This window comes from Myotis yumanensis, unplaced genomic scaffold (assembly GCF_028538775.1).
Source record: "Myotis yumanensis isolate MYYU_CA2020_CCGP unplaced genomic scaffold, mMyoYum1.0.hap1 SCAF_3, whole genome shotgun sequence".
Taxonomy (NCBI): Eukaryota; Metazoa; Chordata; class Mammalia; order Chiroptera; family Vespertilionidae; genus Myotis; species Myotis yumanensis.
Window position 1 is genome coordinate 55,653,632 of NW_027223754.1, and position 15,032 is coordinate 55,668,663.

The 15,032-nt window shown below is 44.8% G+C and overlaps 1 protein-coding gene across 1 annotated transcript; it reads left to right on the forward strand.

Moving 5' to 3' along the window:
• The first annotated feature begins 10,133 nt into the window (after positions 1-10,133).
• Positions 10,134-14,804, forward strand: SPRY2 (sprouty RTK signaling antagonist 2). The gene is made up of 2 exons (XM_070408870.1): positions 10,134-10,848; positions 13,688-14,804. Exon 2 carries the CDS (start codon positions 13,739-13,741, stop codon positions 14,684-14,686), a length of 948 nt encoding a protein of 315 aa, XP_070264971.1. The 5' UTR covers positions 10,134-10,848; positions 13,688-13,738; the 3' UTR covers positions 14,687-14,804.
• The last annotated feature ends 228 nt before the right edge of the window (positions 14,805-15,032 follow it).

Below are 15,032 nucleotides of genomic sequence, written 5' to 3' on the forward strand. Positions count from 1 at the left end.
TTACCTCAAATAAATCCTATTTCTCTGAATGTTGGTCTGGAACAGTGCTCCATTGCTTGTAAGTTACAGTCCTCCCCCAACTCATGAATAATTTTGCCCTTGAACAAAGGACATAAAACTCATTACTAAATTGCCTTAGTTTTGTCAGTTGATATGTCCTATGAGAGTAAGACAAATGTGCAAATACATATGAACAAGAATGCTTATCACAGCATTAATTTATTCTAGCAAATCAACCTGTCCTCAAGCCCTCAGAAACAGGGAATCTATCCCTGGCCGGTGGTGCTCTCTGGTTAGAGCATCAGCCTGAGTACAGAAGGTCTTGTGTTAGATTCCTGGTCAAGGGCACATACCTGGGTTTTGGGAACACATTCAGGAGGCAACTGATAGGTATGTCTTTCTTACATTGATGTTTCTCTCTCTCTCTTTCTCTCTCTCTCTCTCTCTCTCTCTCTCTCTCTCTTTCTGTCTCTCTTCCTCCTCCTCCCCATCTTCCACTCTAAAAATTAATGGGAAAAATATCCTCAGTAAAGTTTAACAACAACAACAGAAAAACAAACGGAGAATCTAATGACTAGAAATGAAAGATCTTTAAAATAAATATTCACCACATATTAACCATAATGTTATCATATTCTGAATTTTTTTATTTTTTTTTCTTACAGTGAGTATGTAATTCCGAAATAAATCAAAGCAACCCGTTTGTCAGTTGGGAAGCAGTGATAGTGGAAAGAGTAAAGTCAGTTATCTATAAATTATTCTGGAATATTAAGTGCTAAATATAAATGAATGAAAAGTGGTCATCAAAATATACTAGAGATTTTTTGTAAAATCCCCACTCTAGCCTGCCGCTATCTCTGTGATTGAGTGTCAACCTATGAACCAGGAGGTCAAGGTTCCATTCCCAGTCAGGGAACATGCCCAGGTTTCGGGCTTGATCCCAGTAGAGGGCATGTAGGAGGTAGCTTATCAATGATTCTCATCATCGATGTTTCTATCTCTCTCTCTCCCTCTCTCTTCCTCTCTATAAAATCAATAAAATATATTAAAATAAATAAATAATTTTTTAAAAAGGAGGAGGAGGAGGTAGGGCATGAAAACAACTTATTTTAACAATTGTATGAAGTTCTTGCGGAAAAGATGCCAAATATGGGAAGACAATCGTTTGTCTATTGCCACAAACTCTGGCCCAGCCTGAGGCTGAGATGCCCCTATGATGTCTTGAATATACTTGCAACTTATAACAGTCATTAAAACTTGTTCTAAATCTCAATGTTGGTTCTCACACACATAAGATACATTCCCTCCAATGGCTTTCTAGTATTTTCATGGTTATTTGCATAATCTCCCATTTAGATTGTCAGTTCCTTGCAGTCAGAAACTAGTTAGTTCTTATCTTGAACTCACTAAGCAAAGAGATAGAGCCATAGCTCCCAGGCCAAGGCCAAGAAGACAAGAATTTTGCCCCCATAAGGCCACACCATATTGACATTAAATAAGTGAGAGCCCTTGATATGTGTTTTCCCTTTAAATTCTGGAGATTAGCACTTGTTACTAATCTCTAAACCTCAGAATTCTGTTGGATTATTATACTCTAAGGCATGTGAAAATTCACCTTTACACAACATAATAACCTAAAGAATGTAAAAGAATAAAACATGGCATTCTAGTGTACAACAAATACCTCTGCCACAGATCATTTGATGTAAGTGAATATACATCCTCCTCTCACAGGGGATAGAGCTTCAACACCAGTACAGACACAAATCTCCATCCCTCAAAATAAAGTTAAATTCAGTGCTGGATAAGAGTCCAAATGTGGAAGCCACTCTGAAGAAGAAACACATTTCTTATGCCTACAGACTTCTTGAACAGGCAATTCAATGAGTAGACTTTCCAGTCAGAAACAACCACATCAGCCAAATAGGCCAGTCCCTTCTTCCCTAAAGTGCTCTACCTACTTTGCTCTACCTACTTTACACATGAAAATAAAGATTAATATAAATACTGACTATTAATAGCTGAAAACAACTTATAACAGTCATTAAAACTTGTTCTAAATCTCAATGTTGGTTCTCACACAAATAAGATACATAAAATAAATCAAATTGTGCTTACTAATTTTAAAAGTTATTGAAAATATGAAGGCAAAATAGCTAATTTTACCAAATAAACTACTAAACCCAATTTAATTGAAATTATCACTGCTATTTATTGAGAGCTTCCCACGTGCTAAGCTTTGTAGATATTTTATATCATGCAATCTCCACAGCAACCCTTTTACAGACGAGAGCTACAGTTAATTATTTCATTTATTCACCCTATTTAAAAATAACACTTAAGTTCCTTAAATTGCCAGACGCTTCAGTGCTGGGGATAAAATGGCAGGCAAAATCTGACTTGGATTCCAGACCTCATGGAGCTTAGAATACAGTGAAGGAGACTATTATTAGTCAAATGATTACTTAATTTTGTAGCAGAAAAGGTCAGGAGGGGAATAAGAGAGATTTGACTTAGTCATAGAGGTCAGAAAAAGCTGTCCTGAAAAAAATCACAACAGAGATTTAAAAGATAAGTAGGAGTTAATATGGCAAAAGGCCAGAAAAGAGAATGTCCCTTTGGCAGGAAAGAGGTAATTTTGAGCAACCTACAGGTCATGGCTTCAGAGCAGAAAACAGGGCAATGTGGCGTAACAGATGACTGGGAAGAGAAGGGTGCTGGACTATAGGACCTTGAAGTTGGGTTAAGGACTTGAATCTTTATCCGAGGAATAATCAGAAGCAGGGGATGTTTAAATGCTTCGGGTTTGCCCAATGTGGCCTAGATTTCAGAACCTATGAGGATATTTAAGAGTACAACCTTCAGTATAATTTTCTTTGAGGAATTACCATTAAAAAATAAACAATGATAATTTTAAAAATCGGATTTCTAACTTGGCAAGTACATTATGTCAACATCTTTTAGAGTATAATACAAGAATGGTGAGAAGAGTATTTCTCAAGATGACAAGGAGATTTTCACAAAGAACATGAAAAACAAAATGATTCACTATGTGGTGGCTTTCTTGCAGCTATTTTTAAAATACATTCTTAAAAGTTAGCAAAATGCTAACTTCTTAATTTGAAATTACAGATTAATATTTATTTTAATTAATATTGCCATACTTTTGCCACATGTACTTTTCAAAGTAAGAAACTCATGGGTGTTTACTTTAATATATATTCTCTAGCCTTCTATCATCCGCCTGTTTGATAATTTCTTGATCATACAGTTTAAGAATAGGTGTCCCCTACAGGCTTCCTTTCTATTATATAAAAATTCCACAAAGATTTATTTTCTAACCACCATGCTATACACCTGAAACTAATACAAAATAATGTTAAATGTAAACTATAATTGAAAAATAAAAGACACAAACATTTTTTAAAATATTTATTTTTTGCCGAAACCGGTTTGGCTCAGTGGATAGAGCGTCGGCCTGCGGACTGAAAGGTCCCAGGTTCGATTCCGGTCAAGGGCTTGTACCTGGGTTGCGGGCACATCCCCAGTAGGAGATGTGCAGGAGGCAGCTGATCGATGTTTCTCTCTCAGCGATGTTTCTAACTCTCTATCTCTCTCCCTTCCTCTCTGTAAAAAAATCAATAAAATATATTTAAAAAATAAATAAATAAAATAAATAAATAAATAAAAATATTTATTTTTGCCCTAGCCAGGTGGCTAAGTTGATTGGAGCATCGCCTGTGCACCAAAAGATTGCAGGTTTGATTCCCGGTCAGGGAACAAACCTAGGTTTTGGGTTTGATCCCTGCCTAGTCAGAGAGCCTATGGGAAGCAACCGATGGATGTTTCTCCCTCACATCGATGTTTCTCTCTCTCTCTCCCTCTCTCTCTCTCTCTCTCCAAATACATTCTAAGAAATAAAAAACATATCCTTTGGTGAAGATTAAAAAAAAAATTCCTTTTTTAATATAGTTTTTTACTGATTTCAGAGAGGAAGGAAGAGGGAGAGAGAGATAGAAACATCAATGAAGGAATCATTGATCGGCTGCCTCCCTCATGCCCTCTACTGGCGATCGAGCCCACAACCCAGGCATGTGCCCTGACCAGGAATCCAACTGTGACCTCCTGGTTCACAGGTCAATGCTCAACTGCTGAGCGCCACGGTAGCTGGGCAACTTTCTATTTTTGTGACCAAAAGATCACCAGTTCAATTCCAGGTCAGAGGCATACAGGAGGTAGCCTATCAATGCTTCTCTCTCTCTCTCTCTCTCTCATAAATCAATAAAAAAAATATTAAAAGAAAAACAAAACTCGTTTCAGTTATGTCCTGATAAATATGCAAAACACAATGATAATTTCCAGGCTAAAGGAATGACTTAAATTCTGTCATTAAAAAATTTAAAAACTTTTAATTTTTTGTCACAAAATTATGATGTTAAATATTTACTTATTTTAATTACATTCATTAGTTTCACTTATTGGAAAGCACTTATGGAGTGTCTAATGTTGAGATTGGAATCGATCCTTTTTTAAGAATGAGATGGTGAAAAATCTATTTCCGTTCCAGGACCCTAACAAAGAAGTCCAAAGTAGGCCTGACGTATACTCTCCAAATCCTTGGAATAGTCTATCTTTTTAAAGAGACTCTGCCAACAGGGAGTATGTATAGAAAAGCTATTTGATATAATCCCACCATATTCATAAATGATTCACAATTCACTATAACTTCAAAACACTTCTTGTCCAAAGGCACAAATTAAATCTGCATACACTTTTATTCCATTTCCCTAATTGAACATTTTTATGTTTACACTGTTGTTAACTGAGGTTGGTTTGGGACTGGCTGGAAGCCTTGATATTATTGTGGCATCTGGACCTTAAGAATGGCTTTAGTGGAATCTGTTTGACTACATCTTCCTTAGAGAACAGGTTGAACTTCCTATGCCCTTCTAATCAAGTGTCCACATAATGAGAAGTATAAAACCAAAACTTCCTATTTATTCAGAGGCTAAAATCTCCCTATTGCTATTAAAGTTGGCCGGTAAAATCTAAATAATCATTTCAACTTATGATTTTCACTTATATGAAGCATTAGCATCTGGGTTAAAAAAATTCAGGGGAAAAATGGGATTAAATGTTTAAAACAAACAGAAAAAACAAATAAACCTAGGGCTATTGTTGGGGGAGTAGGCAAAGCAACAATATACTGTTTCCACTGATTACACTTTCTCTGCCTACATCAGTCCTACAAAGGAAGACTCTTGACGTTCAGTCAAGAAATAAATATATTGGAAATAGAATGAGAAAAATCATGTTGGCCAGCACAGAAATACTGTTTTGCCTTGTTAAAGAACTTCAGTCCACATCTGATTTTGCATAAATTTCAGTAATAATGTGCATAGATCTAGCAGAAAGATTGATTAACCAATAAAAACCACAAGATTGAATGTAAGATTTCTGAAAAAGACTAAACCCACAGGAGCCACGAAGACTACTCCTCTTACCCTGGGATAACTCCAGATCTTTCCCAAGTTGATTTTGGAATAAAGGACATCACCGAGTTGAGTTAGGAATAAAGGTTAGATGCAGAGATAAATTGTTCCCAGTTCTCCAAGCCCCCTAGATAAGAACTCAAGTGGTCCATTTTTAATTCCTTTGCATATTTTAGTGCAGCCACTCCCAATTCCCTCTTAGAGGCAATATCAATAGAATTTATAAAATCAAAGCAATTCAAAGAGTGACATGACTCGCAATGCTGCCAAATCAAAAGGTCCATTATTGGAAAACCCTTTAATTGAGGAAGTGTAGTGAAGCATGGGAGACTTGGTTAGAAAGTTTGTAAGGAGGACATTCTGAAAAGGGAAGTGGGCTGAAGGCGGCCTGCCCTGTTTCCCAGAATTACAACTGAAGGTGGCACCCCTAATTGTTCCTTGACCTTTCCAAACATGTCTGTGCACGTGCAGACCCTCGGGTGTTTACTGGAATCCTTATGCTTAATCTTTAAATGTCCTTGCTTAAAGGACACTGCAGACACATGTATCCCCTCAAGATTACTTATCCTACTGATTGTATCTAAAAGATAAACTTTATCTTAAACTGCTGTTACAATAAAAGCCTGACAAGGCAGGCAATTGAGGCTGTCTGGTTCCTTTAGCCAGGCAGTCCCTTAGCCCTCTCTTTCACAGAGAACCTGTGTCAGAGTAATCATTCATCCATTGCTCAGAGTCTGCTGGTCAGCCCTGACAAGGAAGGTCCCTCTCAGAAGAGTCCCTGCATAAATTAAGTTTATTATTGCAATTGAGATCTGAGGAGAAATAATGGTTGAAAGACCTAAATTGCTATTCTTAGAAACAGTATACACTGGTGTGCTCTAGGCTGGGTTTAAATGTGAATAGATAAATAAATTTCCTTGATTATAAAACTAACAAAATAACCAAATCATCAATGACTATTAATTCTTCTTTGTTTCAAGAACGCATCATATCCACTGGGGGGTAGGGGAGGCCGGGGGAAGGTCAAAGGGGAAAAAAAAAGGAGACATGTGTAATACTCTTTGTAATACTTTAAGCAATAAAACAAAAAATAAAAATAAAAAACAAAAAAAAGAACACATCATATCACTGCAAGATTTCTCTTTGGTTATCAAAACTGGTTCTGAACCCAGTAAGGTCAAGTGATTTGGTCAATCTCAAAAAGAAACTGGAACTAGAGTTGCTTAAAGCTACATTCACCTATTACTACACATAAATCAGAAGCTTAGATGAGTAAGTGCAACCTTGAAAATATCTGACTTAACTAGGCCGACGACATACCTACTGGTAAAAAAGCATGTCCTCATTGTCCATCCTGATGTCTTCTACCAAAGATAAAAAATAAGCAAAATTCACATAGGTTTGTACACTGCCTCAGGGGACATATAATACTTTCAACAATAAAGATTTTTTAAATAAAAATAATAAATAAACAAACAAACAAGCCCAACCGGCATGGCTCAGTGGTTGAGTGAGTGTCAACCTATGAACCAGGAGGTCACGGTTCAATTCCCAGTCAGGGCACATGCCGGGTTGGGTTGTGGGCTCAATCCCCAGTCAGGGGCATGCAGGAGGCAACCAATCAATGCTTCTCTCTCATCTTTGATGTTTCTATCTCTGTCTCCCTCTCCCTTCCTCTCTGAAATCAATAAAAAATATATTAAAAAATAACTATAAATAAATTGAGAATAGTTATAGCTATAAAAGGAAGTAAATCCAAATAAATGAATATAGAAAGTAATATGAAGGCTGAGGTCCCAAATGTATGACACACAATCCTGTTCAACTGTTAGGACTAAGTAGGCATGTTACCCCCAGAATTTGGAGAACTTGGTGCAGCATAAGTTTCCATGGACTTGATTTTTTTCAACATTGAACAAATGGCAACACCTATTCAGGCATCGGGGCTGCCTCTCTGGAAGTCTCCACAACACATTTGAAAATGGACTCCATTGTCAAGTTTTGCATAACATTCTTTCATAATTCCAAAGAATCATCCAGAATTAATCCCAGTCATAATTTTGTAATGCAACATGAAAATCAACTTGGGAATTCGTTACAAGAGCTGCACCAAACGCTTCATTGTGTGTACATGCACATGCATACACATAAACATAAGTCCTCTTAGGGATTATAACTCCCTAAGTAAACTTTGAAGGCACAATATACTGCTTTATACGCCATGTCTGAAAAATAATAATTGCTCTACATAAAATAAATAGTAAGGAGTAAATTAGAAAGAATCCAACAGATTTCTGTTTTTACCTCGTGCTTAAATTATAGGTTAAATGTTTTCCCAGCCAGCAAGTGGGAGGCTGTGGGGAAGGAGGGGAGAGCTAGATTACATGGGATTCCTTCTAGCTCATGAAAGATAAATATAATTTCCTAGCTTCTTCCCTATTGACTTGATAAAAATATAAGGTGCTCTAACCAGCCGGAAGCTCCTTTTTTAAAATTCCATTTTATGCTTTGATCCAGAACAACCTGTCTTCGCAGAGTTCCTGCAGCGCTGGGAGAATAGCATGGGCACAGTGTCTTCTAAGCAGCAGCCTTCGGGGGCAGGGGATTGAAGAGGCGAAGAGAAGACATCTCTTTCACCTGTTCTGCTGCGGGCGCTGGGCAGCGCGTTCCGACCAGACTTGCACAAGCTGGCTGTGGCCCCCAACTCCTTCTTCTTGGTAAAGGCTGGAGTTCTTCCGAACCCAGGTACCTCATTTCGCATTCCAAACGGAATGTGTCGGAGGAGATGATAGGGAAAGCTACCTGCTATGGCAATTTATGTTACAAATACTTTTTTTTTTTTTCCATTTTGAACCAGCTGACCTAATGTATATTTTGTGAGTAAAAGCAACCTCGCCAGAGTTTTGGGGAAGAAGGCTGCCGCAGCCCCGCGCCTGGCGGGCGCCCCCTGGCGGCCGGACGCGCCGTAAGTGCCGCGGCGCCTGCGGTCACCCGGAGGCTCTCAGAACTAGGGCGTCGGAGGAGCGGCTGGCATGGGGAGGGTGGGCGCGGTAGATCGGCGCCTGCAGCCCCCGGACGCGGCAGAGCCCTCTCACCGAGCCTCGTCCACCCTCACCCGAGGGTGGGGGGGCACGTAGGCCAGCGCCCGGAAATAACGCATGGCACTTCCCCTGCCATCTCTGGTTCTAAACCCCGGGCGAGGGGGGGAGAGCCCTAACGAAACATGGAGAAGGGAGGGCGAGGACGCCGCGCGGCAGGGAAGGTGCCCGCCCGGGACGTGCGAGAGCGAGAGCTCGGAGCGGGCAGCGAGTGCCAGGGCGGCTGCAAACGGATGTGGGCTGGAGCAGGACCCAACCCGGGGAATCAAGCACCACGTTTTCCTAGCACCGGCTAGCTCCACACGGGGGCACGATCGCAGGTGCTATTCGGAAGTACTAATCGTACTTCCCTGTAAAAACATTCTGTAAATCACTTGAATCCAATATTAAGAGTTTGTGTATGTGTGTGCGGGGGGGGGGGGGGGGGGGTGATTTCTCACTGGTACTCACGCAAGCACGTTTCTTAGTAACTGAACGGCAGTTAGAGCAGTGCGTGTGTATGCATTTCTATCTTTACATTTTTAAGTAGGAAAATGCAGTCCATATTACCGAAATTGACAATAGGGTCTTCTTGAGAAGTGTTCTAGGTCACAGAAGAGGAGGAAATGAAGGATGACTGTCCTGGGTAAGTGGAGGAGGAAATCTGCTGTGTAACGGCGAGCCCCCCTCCCGTTTCAGAAGCCCGTGATGTGGCCCTTAGTAATCGTGTGTTCATGACTGAATTAACTATTTATAAAAAGGCTTATTGTATAACTTCCACCAGCTATTGTGTAAAACAAAACAGAGAGATCCTCAAAAAGCCTCCATGTAAGTAGCTAACCACCCCTTTAAAATAAAAATCTAATATTAAAACCGAAAAAAACTACAAATTAACACAATCAAACCCAAATCCCCGGCCAGAGCAGAAGGTACTTGAAACCCGAATCTGCATTCCGTCCCTCTAGGACTCGGCTCCGAGGTGGGGGAGGCGGTGGGTGCTGGTGCCTGGTGTATAATCGGGTTAATCCAGTAGACAAAGAATAAACCAATAGCCCTCCCACCTCACTTCCCGCTCCCCTTCCCCTCCCCCTTCTCCTCTCCCCGTCGCCCCCTCCAGGGGGATCCGAAGAGGGGAGGTGGGTTTGAAATGGATTCTGCAATAGTCTTAAAACCTGCAACTTGTTTTAAATGCTAACATTGAGTGGCCCGAATCAGTTTTAAATGTTTATTCCTTTTCCTAGTGGCGGGGGAGGAAAAAGTTCCATAAGTCAGACCGAGCCTATGGCTCGTCCGCATGGCCCCTGGGGAAATCTTAGGGTCAGGGTTTCCTTGAAACTAGATAAACTGACCCCGGGGTGCCCAGCCGGCCCCGCGGGCGCCCCGCGTGACGGCGCCCGGGCGGCAGGACCTGCCTGGGGACTCGCAGGGCGGCGCGGTTGCCCTTTTGAATGCCTCCTGCGGCTCGGAGCGCTGGCGGGCGCTGGAGTGTGAGTGAATGTAGCCCCGCGGAGCCAATGAGCTGGGACCGGATGCGATATATCCTCTGGGACAACAACTGCTCTGTTCCGCCTCGGATCCACATGACGCCACTTACTGCTGCCGCGGCCGCCGCAGAGCTCCCTGCCTCCTCCGGAAAGGCGAGGGCGCAGGCCAACCGCGAGCCCCCCCCGGCCGGGCCCCAGACCCTCCTCCTCCTCCTCCTCCGCCCTCTCCTCCTCCGCACCCACCGCCCCCGCCTCGGCCTCGCCGCCGCGCCTCCACAACGCCCAGTCTGCACGGCGGAGAGCTGCGCGCCGCAGCGCGAGCGGAGGAGAGGGGCCGGCGGAGCGCGCAGCGCCCAGGCCCCCGCGCCCGCCCGGCCCGGCCCGCGGCCCCGCGCCGCCTCCGCTCGGACGCGGCGGCAGCCTCTCGGCTTGGCCCTCTGGCTTTAGGGTCTCCGTAAGGCCGTTTTCTTTTCTCATTCGCTCATCTGCCAGGAAGAGAGACCCGCCGTTGGCGCTTCGGCCTCCAGTTCATTGAGAAAAACGAGGAAATACTCCGCGTGCGCTTCTGGAAAGGGGGGGTCGTCGCCTCCAGCCCTGAACCTCGGAGTGTTAATCGGCTGGGGACTTGGCTCCGGATTCTCCTCTTCTTTTTAACTCCCGCCGATTGCTCCGAAGTTGGACTGAAGCTGAGTTTGGAAAGAAGGGGCAAAAGTTTGCATCGGGGCTGGAATTATTTGCACCTCGCTGGAAGAAGAGAATCCAACGGAGAGGGGTTGGTGCAAAGCCGCGATCACGGTGAGGCGCGTTTGGCTCTTCCCCCTCCTGGCGCCGTGGCCGGCGCGGTTTGGGCAACATGGAGTAGGTGCAACCGGGTCGGGAGTGGGCTTCTCTCCTGTGGCCTCCGGCTCTCTGGCTCCCAGGTTCCCCGCGGAGATCCTGAGAGCTGCCCGCGGGTCTGCCCGGCCGGGGGCTCGGCCTGCCCGGGCGGAGGCTGCAGCGCGCTCCGCGCAGAGTCCCCGGTCCCACGCGCCCGCACTCTGGGGGGTTGGGGTGGCTGAGGCTCGCCTAGAGTCGGCTCCCAGCCCTGCATTGGTCCCGAATTCGGCGCTGAGAGTAGGAAAGGGAGAGAAACCCTGTGTTTTCCAGGTCGCCGTTGCAGGCGCCCGCATTTCTAACCTGTACCTCTCGGGGAAGGCGAGTCCTGGAAGAGGCTGGGGTGCTCGCGGGACCGAGGGCGCGCGAGTCGCTCGCCTCGCGGGGGCAGCGAGACCCCGCGGGTGAAAAGGGGTGAGGGGGGCCGGGTGGGGGAGCCCCCGCCTCTGTCCCGTGTGGACAGAGCCCGGTGCGGCTGGGAGCGTCGCCCTGCCTGGCGCCGGTCGCTGCGGATCGGAAGTGCAGCTTTCTCTTTTTTCCGTTCTCCGTGGTCGGCCTGGGTCACACTTTTCATTTTTTTATTTTTGGAAGATCGGGCTGACCCAACACAGGAAGAAAGTCATCAAGCGGTCGCGATCGTTTTCCATTACCTGAAAATAGGTGGCAAAAGAGGCTAGTTTTTTTCTCCCTTTGATTGGCTGATCTACTTTTTTTGTAGGCGCTGCTGGGTTTTTTTTTTTTTTTAATTTGGAATCTCGTGCGTTTTTACAAAGTGGTTTCTGTGTCGGTTTGCCCCACCCTTGTGCTGAAGTACTTTCCCCCCTAATCCTAAACCTGATCAGACACTTCTTAATGGGGATTTCAAAGTAATTTAAAAGCAGGACTAGGAGTGAAGGGACTGCAGGGCGGGGGGGCGGGGAGGGGCGGTTGCGAAACAGGCCAGGGGTCGGCAGAAATAACTTGTTAAAAAAAAAAAAATCTCTCCCCAATGATGCTTCTTTCCACTGCAAGCAAATCTGCCTGGAAAGTTCCCAGCCCAAGGGTATGGGTCCTGCATGCCCGACGTGCAGCGGAGCCTTGGAAAATGTCTTTTCTTTGAAAAGTGATTTCTCCTTAATTTTCAGAAATATAAGTGTGTGCACATTGCAGGCGCACCGGTGCCCCTTGATGGGGTCGCCCTGTGTGCGCGGGTTAGACCTCCGTGTCGCGGCTGTGCGTCTAAGGCAGGGCTGGTCGTCCTCCAGGCGTCGGGGCTGGAAGCCCGTGCCGGATGTGCGCGGGCCTTTGCGGCAACGCCCTGCGGTGGGCTACGTGACCTCTGCCTGGGGGTGGAGTGGCTCCGCTGGGATCTGGGAGGCAGCTCCCTGGGGTGGGGGGAGTTTCAGCTGGAAAGGGAGGGCTGGGGAGGTGTGCTCCAGAGTTTCACTGCACACCCTCCGGAGGCGCCCGCCCCCCGCCTGCCTTTCGCGGCGGCGACTGCGCGCAGGGGGGCCAGCCTGCCCTCGGGGCTACGGGGATCCGCCCGGAGACCGAGTCCCTCGGGGCCCCGGCTGTGTCCCACCTGCTGGGGACGGTGTTGGGGCGCCGATGGAGCTGATAAACGCCGAGAAAGCGAGGGCAAGGTTGTCTTGTCTGCCTTTCTGTGGGGAGTGAGATCCGGTTTCCAGCTCTGCCTTTGCGGGATTGGGAGGCGTGTGTCACCTGCCTGGGTCTCATTTCTAAAAATCAGAGGTTGGGTAAAAGTCTACTTTTGCCCGTTTTTATTCATTGTAGACTTAGTGGTAAAAGGGATGGTAGTTTTTATAGAGAGATTGTAATTAAAGCCATGACTTGTCAGAATGATAGATTTGAGACGTGACACTTGAATTTTTAAAACACTTCCGGTTATCACCAACCGGTTTATGTTCTCGAGTACTTTTTTTTAATCTTTTTTTTTTTTTTAGAAATGGGCACAGCATTTAAGATTTTGGCATAATTTATTTCTAAAACAGTCAGCTACAGAATTTAAGTTCTAGGCAATCGGACTGTAAAATATTTGACTCTGAATTTGAGAAATTGAAAATAAATTCCTGTCTTGTTGTTTGTGTGAGTTTGCTTGATTGTGTTCCTGGCACCTACCAGGATTTGAATCGATTTGTTTTTAATTCTAAAACTTTGTGCCTACTGTGTATTGAATGATAGTGCATGACTGTTGTAAAATTTATAACTATTCTTTGGGGGAGGAATATTTACTTTTTGCATGCCATATTCATCATACGGGGATTTTATAAAGTTACAGAATACCAGCTAAGTAATAGTTTAAGGTATTTGATGTAAAAGCAGACTTAAAGTAAGAATTTCTAGGCTGTATTTATTGATGCTAAAGACAAATGACCATGATAATCTTAATTTGGAAAAGGTGTTCAACTTTTGAAAAAGTCCGTTGCAATGGTTATGTTCTAATTCCTTGCAATTTTTACAGGTATCCTAAACCTTGCAAATTTTATGTTTATTTGAATAAGGAATTGATACTTAAGTGGTTGAAACAAAGTCAGCTTTGTGTCACTACACATCACAAGATTAAAGAACTGTCAATATCCAGCCAAAATTTTACATTTTGGTGCCGGCATCGATCATGTGGCTATTCTAATCATTCCCACTGCCACTCAGATACAATTCCTGTTTCTCTAGAGGAAGTGGGAAGTGAAGAGTTAACTCAGGTGGGTGGAGAGTAGGAAGTATCCTGGAGTGTAAACCTGCTCTTTCCTCTTGGTTTCTGCAGGAATTCAGATGTGTTCTAAGCCTGCTGGAGTGACCACACTTCCAAGACCCGATGGAGGCCAGAGCTCAGAGTGGCAGTGGGTCCCAGCCCTTGCTGCAGGCACCCCGTAACAGTGGGAGACAGCGTGGGGAGCCTGACCCTCGAGAAGCCCTCATCCAGCAGGTACACGTGCTGTCCCTGGATCAGATCAGAGCTATACGAAACACCAATGAGTACACAGAGGGGCCCACTGTCGTCCCGAGACCTGGCCTCAAGCCTGCTCCTCGCCCCTCTGCTCAGCACAAGCACGAGAGACTCCACGGTCTGCCCGAGCACCGCCAGCCTCCCAGGCTGCAGCACTCGCAGGTCCATTCTGCTGCACGAGCACCTCTGTCCAGGTCTGTCAGCACGGTCAGCTCGGGGTCTCGGAGCAGCACGAGGACAAGTACCAGCAGCAGCTCCTCTGAACAGAGACTGTTGGGACCATCCTTCTCCTCCGGGCCAATTGCCGATGGGATAATCCGGGTGCAGCCCAAATCTGAGCTCAAGCCAGGTGAGCTTAAGCCGCTGAGCAAGGAAGATTTGGGCCTGCATGCCTACAGGTGTGAGGACTGTGGCAAGTGCAAGTGTAAGGAGTGCACCTATCCGAGGCCTCTGCCGTCAGACTGGATCTGCGACAAGCAGTGTCTTTGCTCGGCCCAGAACGTGATTGACTATGGGACTTGTGTGTGCTGTGTGAAAGGTCTCTTCTATCACTGTTCTAATGATGACGAGGACAACTGTGCTGACAACCCGTGTTCTTGCAGCCAGTCTCACTGTTGTACACGTTGGTCGGCAATGGGCGTCATGTCTCTCTTTTTGCCTTGTTTATGGTGTTACCTTCCAGCCAAGGGTTGCCTTAAGTTGTGCCAGGGGTGTTACGATCGGGTGAATAGGCCTGGATGCCGGTGTAAAAACTCAAACACAGTTTGCTGCAAAGTTCCCACTGTCCCACCCAGGAACTTTGAAAAACCAACATAGCATTATTAATCAGGAATATTACAGTAATAGGATTGTTCCTTTTTTCTCTCTCTCTTTTTAACACACATATGCAACCAACTAAACAGTTATAATCTTGGCACTGTTAATAGAGGGTTGGGATAGTCTTTGCTGTTTGGAGTGAAATGCTTTTGTCCATGTGCCATTTTAACTGATACGCTTGTTAGAACTCAAGGTATGGGACTCACATGTTGCGTAAGCTAAAGCAACAGACACTCCTAGGCAAAATTTTTTGTTTGTGAATAGTCCTTGCAAAATTTGTAAATTAGCAAATGACTTTTTTTCCATTGTTTTCTCCAGAGATAATGTGCTATATTTTTGTATATAC